This window comes from Phascolarctos cinereus, unplaced genomic scaffold (assembly GCF_003287225.1).
Source record: "Phascolarctos cinereus isolate Bilbo 61053 unplaced genomic scaffold, phaCin_HiC Scaffold_726;HRSCAF=1367, whole genome shotgun sequence".
Lineage (NCBI taxonomy): Eukaryota > Metazoa > Chordata > Mammalia > Diprotodontia > Phascolarctidae > Phascolarctos > Phascolarctos cinereus.
Genome location: NW_027556098.1, coordinates 268,929,587 through 268,942,486, shown reverse-complemented (window position 1 = coordinate 268,942,486; position 12,900 = coordinate 268,929,587). Strand labels below are relative to the sequence as shown.

Below are 12,900 nucleotides of genomic sequence, written 5' to 3'. Positions count from 1 at the left end.
CATTAAGGTTATTAAAGATATCATGTTTATAGAGAGAGCCCTTGCATGGTCTGTGAAGCAAACAAGAGTCCTGGGAATGGGAAGTTCCTGTGTTTCTGCTGATGTTGATTTCAAATACCTTAGGGCAATGCCTGATGACTCTTGGGTTGGCAAGATGAATTGTCCTCAGTCTGAAACCCAATGATTAAAATAGGCTCTGCAGACTTTTATTTTGGCCTTCTAATGAAGTCTTGACTACTAATACATGGCCCCCTCAAAATTTGCAGTTGTTCAATTGTGTCTGACTCTTCGTGATCCCATTTGAGACTTTCTTAGCAAAGATACTGGAGTGGTTTGCCATTTTCTTCTCCAGCTCATTTTACAGGAGTAGGAGGAAACTGAAGCAAATAGGGTTACGTGACTTGCCCAGGGTCACATTGCTAGTAAGCGTCTGGGGCCAAATTTGAACTCAAATCTTCCTGACTCCAGGCCTAGACTCTATCCACTGTGCCACCTGGCTGCCCAAAGATTTGCAGAAATGATAGCAAATAAATGAAGGGAATCATGTCACTTTCCTAGGAAAATGCGACAGGGGAAAATCTCCAGATTTTAGCGTTTTCATTCCTGCCAAGCATCCCAAACTACCATGGGTTCCTGTGTCAATAACATACATTAAGTAGTGCTGCCCACCCACCACTCTTTGAGGCCCCAGTGGGTGGACCACTAACATCACTTAGCATGTTTCGAGATTAACTCTACAGAGACTAATGTGTGAATTTTCCTCCCTTCTTGGCCTCGAGGATCAAGGATGGTTAGGATCTGAGTTAGTATCAAGGGGGCAGCTCAACTGTGAGGCCAGTGTCCTGAGACAGAGTCCCAAGGAACCAAGAGATGTCTTACTTATTGGCCTTCTTGCCCTCTGACTGAGGCTTGCCATCTGTCTCTGCTTCACTCAGATCTTCTGTAGGGCTCTGGGGTTCTGAGCGAGGAAATGCAGTCTTTAAGGTATCTACTATGGCACTCACTACCATCTGTATGGGATGAAGGAGCTGAGGTTAGTATCATCATTTACATACATTCTTAGAATCCCTAGTCTCCTTGAAGACTCAGCTGTAATGGTATCTCCTACCCAAAGGGTTTCCTAATCTTCCCAGGAGTTAGTTCTTCTCTTCCTCAAAACAATACCTTGTACCTGTTTTGTACATGGAGGCAACTAGCTGGTGTAATAGATAGATAGCTGGGCCTGAAATCAGGAAGCCCTCATTTGAATGTGACCTCATACAAATTCTAGCTGTGTGGCCCTGGGCAAGTCATTTAACTTCTGTCTGGCTCAGTTCTTTCAACTGTAAAATGGAGATAATAATAGTATCTACCTCCCAGGGTTATTGTGAGGATCAAAAGAGATATTTGTAAAGTACTTACTTAGCACAGTGCCTGGCACTTAATAGTTACTTAATAATTCCTCAGTCTCTTTCTCTCCTATATATTATTACTTTCCCTTTATCACAGAGGTTCTTAACTTTTCCTGGGTCATGGACTCTTTTGACAGTCTAGTGAAGCCTATAGATCTCTTCTGAGAATAATATTTTGTTTTGTTTTGTTTTTTAATCACTTTTGAAGGAAATGTTAAATTTCAGTTAGATCAGGGGGTTCTTAACCTAGGTCCACAAATTTTTTTTTAAGATAACTGCAATTCAATGTAATTAGTTTCCTTAGTGATGCTATGTATTTTATCTTAAACATTTAAAAGCATTATTTTGAGAAGGCATAGGTGTCACCAGACTGCCAAAGGAGTCAATGACACAGAAAAGGTTAAATATTAGGGGTTAGTGAAAATTTTAGTTAGCATATGATTTAGTTAGTGTGATTTTTTCCCCCTTCCAAGTTGACAGACCATGGGCCCCGTAGGGATCAATGAACCCTGGGTCAAGAATCTCTGCTCTATGCACTCCTTAAGGACAGAGACTGCTCTGTCTTTGTCTTTGTATACTCAGGCCTAACAAAATGCTTGCCACGTAAAAGTTGTTAATTCATTGCTGTTGATTGACCGGTTGATATACAGAGAGCAGCATTTGAAGGTGCAGCCATCCCATGACACATAAAGCTTAATGCAAATAGGAACAGAGGATCTATGTCAGAGCCTTGTGCTTCTGAAAAGTCAAACAGTGGGCAAGGCATGAAAACCGGGGAGGATGGCCTCCCAGGAAAGCTGTGTCATGTATGTATGCGTGCATGTATGTAGATGCATATGCACATATACATACACACAACACAAATATACATATATGCATATGTTATGATTTATATGTAAACTGATATATGTGATTTATATATAAACTGATACAGATATATGATTTATATATAAACTTACATATGTGATTTATATATCTAAACTGATATATATATCAGTTTATATGATATATTAATACACAACATGATGTTAATATATATCAGTTATTACTATTAATTATATAGCTATAAATATATATATCAGTCATTACTTTTATTATTAATGATATTTTGTTGTTGTTCAGTTGTTTCAGTTGTGTCTGACTTTTTGTGACACCATTTGGGGTCTTCTTGGCAAAAATACTGGAATGGTTTGCCATTTCCTTCTCCAGCTCATTTTACAAATGAGGAAACTGAGCCAAACAGGGTTATGTGACTAGCCCAGGATCACATAGCTGGTAAGTGTCTGAGGCCAAATTTGAACTCAGGAAGATAAGTCTGCCTAACTCCAGGCCCAGAATTCTATCTACTGTACCACCTAGCTGCCCCATTAGTGACATGTATATAGATATAAACATATAAGTTATTACTCTTATTATTAATGAGAACATTTTCTTGGTGGGCCACCCTCCCCAGTTTTCATTCCCTATCATTTGCCCACTGTGAGATTATCTATCTATCTATCTATCTATCTATCTATCTATCTATCTATCATCTATCTATCTATCTACACACACACATATGTATATATAATATATATGTGTACATACATATTACTTTAAAGTTTACAAAGCACTTCACTTACATTATCTTGTTTGATCTTTGAAACTGCTGTGTAATATAAACATTGTAGGTGCTATAGCCTTCATTTTACAGATAAGGAAACTGAAGTTCAGAGAGATGAATGGATTTGTCCATCCATGGTCACACGGCAGGTGCTTAAGGCAGGATTTGAATGTAGGTCTTCCTGACTGAAAGTCCAGCCTCTCACCCTCTAGAAATTTCCATTTTCCTTCTTCATTTTTTTTAATGGAAAAAAAGTTTTATTTTGAAAATACCTTGCTGAGTTTAGGATGGTAAGACCACTTTAGAAATTATGCCAGTGAAAGTGTGTGGCAAGAGGAAATGATTCAGGAATATGGGAATAGTCCAGAAGAGAGAGCTGAGATGAAAATATCTCTAAATACTTCTAAATACTCTCAAAGTGAAATACAATCACAATTTGCACAATCGGGTCTTTCTGGTCAGAAAGCCACATTTCTGTGTTTCATTTCCATGAAACAGTTTGCTTTTCCCTAGAGCTAAATAATGATTAAAATTCCTCTGGCCACAAAGAAGGTCTCTGGAATGGGATAGCATGGCTCTTTGTATGAGGCAAAACGCTTTGAATACAGGATCATGGGAATATAGATCCAGAGCTATAAAGGACCTTAGAAGTCTTCTTGCTCAATTCCCTCCTTTTACAGATGTGAAAAACTGAGGCAAAGAAGATTAAATGACTTGCCCCAAGGTCACACAGGTAAGTGTCAAAGGCAGAATTTGATCCCAGGTCTTCTGGTTCAAGAATCAGTAGGTTTTCCCCTGTACCAGCATGAATGCAACACCCCACTCCAATTCATATTCTATATGTAAAGGGACAAGAATTATGACCCTCATCCTTGGTTCAATGAACAGCGTGCTAGGCTTGAAATCGGAAGCTCTTGTTTGAATCATGGCTCGGCCATTTACCATCTGCGTGACCTTGGATGAGTTGCTGAATCTCTGCGACCTTCAGTTTCTTTATTTCTAGAATGAGGGGATTGGACAACATGACTGTTGTTAAACTCAAATAGAAATGGAGGCCACTAAACCATACTTAAAGATCCTTGTGGGCCACCTTTTGACTCAGAAAACTACATATTAATATTGTTGTTCAGTTATGTCCAACTATTCATGACCCCATTTGAAGTTTTTTTTGACAAAGATAGTGGTTTGTTTTGCCATTTCCTTCTTCAGCTCATTTTACAGAAAAGGAAACTGAGGCAAACATGGTTAAGTGACTTGTTCAGTGTCACACAGCAGGTAAGTGTCTGAGGCCAAATTTGAATTCAGGAAGATGAACCTTCCTGACTCTAGACCTGGTGCTCTATCCATTGCACCACCTAGCTGTCCCTATATTAATATTATCTATGTTTTATTGCATTTTTATTAGATATTTCCCATTTGCATTGTAATCTAGTTCGAGCAGCACTCAGGAATGTTGTGGACCACGTGTTGGACACCTCTAGGGTAGCTGACCCTGAGATCTCTTCTAGGTCTGAATCTAGAATGCTAGGATCCTTTGAAGAATGGTGACTCATTCACACAATAGTGCAGGAGAATGATACAACCAAGATCAAAGGATCATAGTTCTAGATCTAGAAGAAGAATGGCAATCACAATCAACCCTCTCACTTAACAGATGAGGAAACTGAGGTACAGAGATGTTAAATGACTTGCTGAGAGGCATACACTAGTAAGTATATGAGGTAGGATTTGAACCCAGGTCTTCCTCACTCCAAGCCCAGTATTCTATCTACTATACCACAGCAATGAAGACCCAGGTCTCTGCACTGTTCTCTTGACCATTGGCTCTCCAGGCTCTATATTGACAGACTGAGACTGAGACTGGGCACCTTCTCCCCATCGGTACCTTGTCTATTCTCGAGACCATGAAAGGTTTCTTGACAAAGGCAATTCGAGCGTCTGTGTTGAGAGCCAGGAACTCTTGCACTTCTTCACTGTTGGCAATCTCAGGGATGGCACACAGTTGCTGCAAAAACAAGAGAAGATGGGGATCAGACTCTTCCTCTCATTATTGCCCATCTTGGGAGAACAGCTGTGATCTGCTTGCTTTTGGGGTCAATGGAGAAAAGTTACCAACCTTCAGGAATGATTCCAGAAGACTCTTACGGGCTTCTACCCTGTCACTGTCCATGTTTCCAAATGGAAGATCGGGAAAGAGCTTCTTGGGACCCTTCACGTCTAAGAAAACAATAATAATTTGTGTTGTACATTTATTAAAACAAATATTTATTAAGAGCTCCCTTTGTTCATAAATGTTACATACAAATATATTGCCACAATCTCAGAAGAAACAAGAGTATTTCTCCCCTGGGACTTTTATGCACATAGTAGAGAGGAATAAAGAAATTTGGATACAGTACTGAGCATAGCACAGAGCTTACCTCTGGTATTTATGGGTAAAGACAATCATACATAACTGAAATTTAGAGACAAATCTAAAACGCATTGAAGTGCTATTTTAGCCTTGCCTCAGAGATTAGGAACTGATCTCATTGGTAAAAGGAACTCCTAGGGATTGGAACTTCCTCTATTAATGTGAATCTGCTACTTACTGTCTTACTACAGGAATTCTTTACCTTTTTTTGTGTCATGGATCCCCTTTGAAGGCCTGTGAAGCCTATGGACCTCTTCTCAGAATAATGTTTTTAAATGCATAAAATAAAATATATAAGATTAAAAGGTACCAATTATACTAACATAGTTAAAAAATATTCATAAAAAAAAATCACGGGCCCTAGGTTAAGAACCCTTTTCTTAGAAAGTTGCATAGACCGTTCAAAAGTTAAGTGTTTTGACTAGAGTCACACAAGGCAGTATGTGTTAAAGGCTGGCCTTGAACCATGATCTTCCTAACTTCAAGGCTGGCTCTCTATCAACTATATCATCCTGCCTTTCAGGTGGATTCTTCCTTACTTACCACTTCTTTAGCTGACCTTGGGCTTTGGGCTCTGGGTCACAGAAATAGCCAGTTTATTTTCACTACTCCCTCCTACCCTCCATGTAGTAGCAATATAAAAGCTGAAAGGGAGGTTGAGGAAGAAGACACTAATAACTAATCCAGAGTCATGGATTTAGAGGCAGGAAGCACCTTGGTGATCATCCATCTGACCCTTTCTTTTTCACAGATGAGGAAACTCACTCTAGGGAGAGGTGACTTGCCCAAGGTCACATAGGTGGTGAGTTAAGAGTCAGAGTCAGGATTCTAGCCCTTACCACAAATCCAGCATTCTTTGCACAGCACCATGGTGGTAATGGAGTTCTTTTCTGTTTACTGAGGGCTTTAGAGATATTATCTCACTTGAGGCTTGGTACAGCCCCCTGAGATAGGTATTGCATTTATAGACATGGAAACTTGGACAGACCAAGTGATTTGCCCATGGCCAGAGAGAGCGAACAAAGTGCCCAAAGAAACCAATGGTACCTGGATAACATACTGACTAGATACTCAGTCCCTGAATTTGTAAAAGTTGGGGTAGTCCTCTCCTCACACCTCCCCCCTCCCCCAAGCTCTACTTAACTTTCTGAGCTTGGGTACAAATTTGAAAGTTAAGTTTCTTGTGTGTGTGGTTTGTCCTTCGTTCTTGAAGAGGACCATGACATCAGAAAGTAAACTTAATGGCCTCTGGATGAGGAAGTTAAGGAATGAGAACCCAGTTAAGAGTAAAAGTCATTCCTTCTTTTCTGGGGAAAATTTCAGATCTCCTGAAGCCCACTCAGGGACTCTGGGAAATGGAACGTGAACATCCTTGGCTGTTCACAGGTCCTCTAGCAATCAGTGATGGGGTACTTTCTATCTCCAGGGCATCATGGTGGATATGGAGAAATTACAGGAAATACAAGGGTGGGAAATATGGAAGGGGGTTGGAGCTCCTGACTTTTGATGAACTTCCGTAAGTCTGGCTTCTCCTCCAGTCTGGTCTGCAGGTTCAGGAACTCCCGATAACGACGGTTCACAGTATGGTAGGCCACCTGCTGAAGGCCACTGCTGTTCTCACTGTCAAGAGCTGTCTCATACTGTTGAATAAATGAATGACTTGAATTAATGAAACGAGCTTTCCTAAACATCTACGCCATGTGATTTTGGCCTTATTGATTACTTAGTTCTTGGATACACAGTCCTGGATTGTGGGTGGCGTGGCAACAGGTTGCTTTACTCTGTCCACGACCTTTAATTAAATTAAATTTAACAAACATTTAGTAAGGACCTACTATATATGAGGTACTGGGGAAAGGGAAAAGGGCTGGATCTGTGATTTTCTTAGTCGAGGGGATTCCCAGATAAAGGACATTTCCTCTACCAATGCAGGTCAGTATCTTCTCTGAATGTTGCCTAGAATACTGACAGATCAAGTGGTTTGCCAAGATTTGAACCCATCTCCTCGTGGCTCCTAGGTGAGCTCTTGATTCATTGGTCCTGGAGAGCCAGAGACAAAAACAAAAGTTTTGGCCTCCAAAAAGCTTGCATTCTACTGGGAGAGACAACACATATGCAGATAAGTGAATACAAAGTAATTTTAGGGAGAGAAAGAACACTAATATCTGGGAAAAATCAGGGAAGGCCTGGTGTGGGAGGTAGCCCAGGTGTTGAGCTTTGAAGGGTACTAGGGTTTCTAGAAGTCGAGGTCGAACAGTCCAGACATGGGCATTTCCTATAGAAAGGCACTGAGGTGGGGAATGGAACATGGTGTGCAGAGAACACCAAACTGGCCACTCGGGTTGTAACACAGAGTGCAGGAGAAAGACTAGGAACTGTCTGAAAAGATAGGCTAGGGTCACATTAGGAAGTTCTTTAAGTGGTGGGGAAGTTTGTAGTTTATGCTAAAAGCAGTAGGGAGCCATTGAAGCTGTTTGAGCAGGGGAGGGACGTGGCTCGACCTGTATTTTAAGATTATTTTGGCAGCTTTGTGAAGGCTGGTTTGAGGAGGGAGAGAACCTGAAAATGAGGAGATCAGTTAGGAGGCAATTTCAATAATCTAGTCAGAGGTGAAGATGGAAAAAATGAACTAGAGCGGCGGCTTTAAGAGGGGAGAGAAGACGGAGAGATGTGGAGATAGAATCAATGGAACTTGGCAAGTGATTTAACACAGGTTTGAGGGAGAGTGCAGAGTCAGAAATGACTCTAAGGTGTTGAAACTTAGTGACTAGAAAAGTGGTGATGTCCTCAACTGAAATAGAAAAATTACATGAAGGGTCAGTTTAGGGAAAAAAAATAATGAATTCTATTTTAGATATACTGACTTTGAACTGCCAATGAAACATCTAGGTGGATGCATCCAGCATACAGTTGGTGATGCCTTTCTAGTCTTCCTATCTTTCCATTTTTCTCATCCCTTCCTCTCCACCTTCTCCTCCACCTCTAAGATGCAGGGACGTTGGCCTCAAACAATTCCATCTCCCAACTTGAGGCCTGGCTGTCCCATGTGCCTGAAATGCTCTCTCTCCTCACCGTTGCCTCCTGGCTTCCTTCAAGACTTAGCTCACATCCTGCTTTCTACAGGTAGCCTCACTTTCTTTTCAGCATCCTCCTTTACAGCTGTTTGCTTGTTTTCTTCCCCATTGGAATGTAAGCTTCTTGAGGGTAAGGACTATGTTTTTGCCTTTCTTTATATTCCTAGTGCTTAGCACAAAATTAAGGGCTTAATAAATGCTTGTTGACTGACTGATGCAGGACTGCTCAGTAGAGAGGTGAGAGCTGGATGTACAGATTCGGGAGTCAATTACATAGACATGATATTTCAACCCAAGGGAGCTGAAGTATCACCACATAACTATTGCATTGGGTTGTAGACTGTACTTGTAGGAGGTACCCACATTTGCTAAGTCAAGACCATTTGTATTTAGACATAGCACATACGTGCTAAATATGTACCCACTTTTCAAATCCATAATGTATAGTGACCAAAATGAGAAGCATTTCATCTGTGCAAAATTACAATGGCCTCTTCCTTCTCAAAGAATGGGGTGGTTTTTAGAGCACAGTGTAATGTTGTTTTGTAATTATAGTCAATTCTTGATTATCTGTAATAATAGAATAGGGGAAGATATAATTTTAAAAGAATAGCTGATTTTAAAAAAATTTTGCTTTGCAATGTATTATATGAATTTGGTGGGGGGAAGCAGATTTGCCTTCATAAATCTGTTTTTATATTAATATGAAATTATATATATATATGATGAGATTATATGATATATAAAACTGGATGAGAAGTGTGTCAAAGACTTGGCCTGGACTAAAATTTGTCTTCGAACCCTTCACATATGTAAAGCTATTGAATTGAATATGAATAATTGAATGTTAACTAGATTGTCTTCTTTTCCCTACTATTTCACAAAGCTCACAGTGAATAAGCCACAGCCACAACCCATGACCCCATTACCTTTACTGTGTAGAGAGTATAAGGGTGGAAACTGGTTCCGCTGTGCTCCCGAGCTGTGATGGTTCCCGTGATCCGCAGATTTTGAATGACAACCGGGCCATCGGGGCTGCTGAGGGGCTCAAAGCTGAAGGTGGCTGAGCCTAGGGGACCTGTTGGGGAGGAGGAGAGCAAAACTTGGGGCAGGCTGGGGTCCAGGGGACTAACATCATTGGTTAGATCCTTGTCTAGGCACGAAGGCCGAGGGAGACAGGTTCTCTCTGGCCCTTCCAGCAAAGCTGTTAGCGAGGTAAGGTCTTCTTGCATCTTCTTTCTCTGCCGAGTTGATCTGGATTTCTGGGCAGGGCTTGAGCATGGAGGCCAACAAGCCTGTGTCTGCCTCTGGACCTTCCTCGGTTTCTGTACCTTCAGGTCCCTCTCCTTCCTCTGGCTCCAGAGCCTCTGTGCCACCCTCCAGGGCAGTGAGGGCATCCTGAAGCCTGTCAGTGAGGAAGTCGCTGGGAGTCATGAGCATGATAGAATCTGTGTCTTTGCCCAAGTCAGAAAGAGGTGAGTCCAGTTCTGAGTCCTCACACAAGAACAGGGGCCCCCGGGAATCTGGCTGCAGAAAGTGGGATGCACTATTTCCTGACTTTTTGCCCTCTGACTCCATACTCGGGTCTCCTTCTAGAGCCTCTCGGCCTTCTTCCACCTCTGGGGAGTGCCCTCCTGGCCCCTCTGGCCCGCTGTAGTTTGGGAGTGTCAAAGCTCCTGCTGGAGAAGGACTTCTCACCTCGGGTAGCTTTTCCACGGGAATAGTAAGTGGCAAGGACCTGGGCACCAGGGGCTGGTTGGGTTGCTTTGCTGGGCAGGCTGAGTCAGCCTCTTCAGTTGTGCCTGCTTTGGCCTTGGAAAAGATGCCAACTAGTACAAGGTGGATCCAATCGGGATCAGACATCTTGCTAATCAATGGCAGGAGCACATTGCATGTGATGAGCTCTACCACCACATAGCGCCCTGTCCTGGTCTCCAGATGGGGCTTGGGTGTCAGCCCCTGGAGCATCAGGTCCACAATGCCCCTGGCGTAGTTCACTTCTGCACTGGGGCTCTGCACAGCAGGGTGAGAGGCAGTGGCTTGGCAGTATGCTTCCCAAAGTTGAGATGGCTCAGCTTGGACACCTAGCCTCCCTGTGGCCTCCTTTGCCTTCATGTAGCTCTGCAGGTGGCAGCCACAGAGTGTCAGAAGCCTTTGGGTTAGGGCTTGCCTGTCCACCATTCCCATCCTTCTCCTGAGCTCCTGGGCCATACCCAACATTGCTGTCCGTACTTCCTCCTCAAACGCTGGCTCATTGCTTACTGTAGAGTACCATGAAGACACAAAGTCCCGGATGATCTTCTGAATGGTGTGGTCGATCTCTTGGTCCAGCTGGCTCTCGGCCTCAGGGCTGGTAGGGCAGCTTGACAGTGTGATGAAGCGCTCTAAATGCAGTCGGCCAGTCACCCCCATCATAGCCTGTGAGCCCATCCAGCCCCCCAGCGCCACCAGCAATACTGAGAGGAGACACAGCAGCCACACGTTGACCAGTAGGTGCACCATCAGCAGCCATCCCAGCATAGCTCCCATGGCCATCAGCTTCCGGTTCCCCAATAGGTGATTCAGGCTTGACCCAGCCTGGGTCCCCTGGGATGAGTGCATCTTTTCTGTTTTTATTGTTTAAAGGACACAGGGGCTCCTTCTCCCTCTTTCTGCTCCCCTGAAGCTACCAGGTTCTCCCAAGGGCTCATGAACCCTGGAGATGTTTCCACAGGTAGCAGAGTTAGGGTTTCAGGAAGGAAAGTGAATTCAGGATCTTAATTGGCCAGGGTTAGGGGGGAGGGTCTGAACCAGGGAAAGAGGAAGAGGAATTAAGCTCTCACAGCCTTGAATTGGTCCAGATTGATGCAAAAGGCCAGGGGGCTGGCTTTTAACATCTCCTTTGCTGAAATCATTACCCAAGAAGTCTCTTAAAGGAGATCCCCAGGGCAGTGAGACTCCATCAGGGAAAGCCTCTGCCCTATTCATTTCCAGGAGGACTTGCCAATCAGGGAAGCTAGAAAGCAGGGCAATGACCCAACCATCTCCTCCCAGCTCCAAATCCCCACTGGCTCACCCCTGATCAGGATGGGCTCGGGCATCGGCAAGGGGAAAGGCAGGGGATAGCCACGAGAGAGAGTGCTTGCTCAGTGGTCAGGGCCCTCTGCCTGGGGTCTCTCTCCCAGAAACATCTGACGCAGTCAGCTTCCGAGTCAGCTCGCTCTCTGAGAGGCTCCGGCTTCCTGGACAACATCAGCTGTGGTGGCGAGAGGTGCAGGCTGGGAGAGGAAGGTACGCCAGCAGACAGCAGAGAGCAGGGCAGAGCAGAGAGGCTGCTTTCTTTCCAGTGCCATCTAGCGTTCAGCAGTGACCGCAGCTTCCCCGGCCCTTCTGTGGACACGCCCCGTGCCTGCCTAGAAGCAGGAGCTCCATAAGGGAGCTGAAAAGCTTGGGAAATTGCTGAGGCCCTGCTGGGAAACCCCACAGCCCACCTGAACTCATGTGAGTCTCTCCAAAAGCAGGGGTCTGCAATGCCTTAAATCACTGGGGTGAGGGGATCGCTGACCACAGAATTTTCAAGCCGGAAGAGACCATCTCCTCAAACTTGCTCTTTTTGACAATTTCAAACAACAAGGGCTGGAAAGAGGAAGTTATTTACCAAAGCACTTTGCAGTCATTCATTCTTCACAGGAACTTCCCTGAAACAGCAAGGATTGTTTCATTTTTTTGCCTTTGAATTCCCAGAACCCAGCACAGTATCTGGCACTAAAGTCTAGACCCTTGACAAATGCTTGTGATTGCTTATTTCATTCAACCAATCAACCAACATTTCTTAAGTACCTACTATTTACAGTAATAATAGTCAATATTTGAGGGTGTTTTAGATTTACATAAAGTCTTTCTCCTAACAGTCCTGCAAGGTAGTTTGTACAAATATTATCAGTCCCATTTTTTCCCCCCAGGAGTGGGTCAGGCTTGTGATTTTAGTGATGTAGAGAACTCTCAGTGAGCAAAGTCTCGACCAATGGCAGACTAACAGCTGCTCTTCAATTAGTCTGAGGGAGTAGTCATTTTACAGATGAGAAAGTAGACTTAGGCCAATTTCCAATCGATAAATGGTCAAAAAGTATATGAACATGAATGAAAAATGCTCTAAATAACTAATAACTAGATAAAAAAATTCTGAAGCTCCACATACGGCTGTCACTCAGTTGTGTCTGATTCTTCATGACCTTGTGGATAGTGTCACGCCAATACTGCCCATGGGGTTTTCTTGGCAAGGATATTGGAATGGTTTGCCATTTCCTCTTCCAGTGGATTAAAGCAAATAGAGGTTAAGTGATTTGCCCAGGATCATGCAGATAGTAAAGTGTCTGAGGCTGGATGTGAGCACAAGTCTTCCTGACTCCAGGCCAATGCTCCATTCACTGAGCCAAGTAG

The 12,900-nt window shown here is 43.4% G+C and overlaps 1 protein-coding gene across 1 annotated transcript in view; it reads right to left on the bottom strand.

Annotated features, from left to right (window-relative positions):
- SNX19 (sorting nexin 19) overlaps positions 1-11,734 on the bottom strand; it is a 63,661-nt gene extending 51,927 nt beyond the window's left edge. The window contains 6 exon segments of the mRNA XM_020963790.2: positions 880-1,010; positions 4,880-4,999; positions 5,111-5,211; positions 6,909-7,047; positions 9,411-9,711; positions 9,713-11,734. Of these exon segments, the coding sequence (XP_020819449.1) occupies positions 880-1,010; positions 4,880-4,999; positions 5,111-5,211; positions 6,909-7,047; positions 9,411-9,711; positions 9,713-11,082 (2,162 nt within the window). The 5' untranslated portion in view covers positions 11,083-11,734.
- Between the last annotated feature and the right edge of the window lie 1,166 nt (positions 11,735-12,900).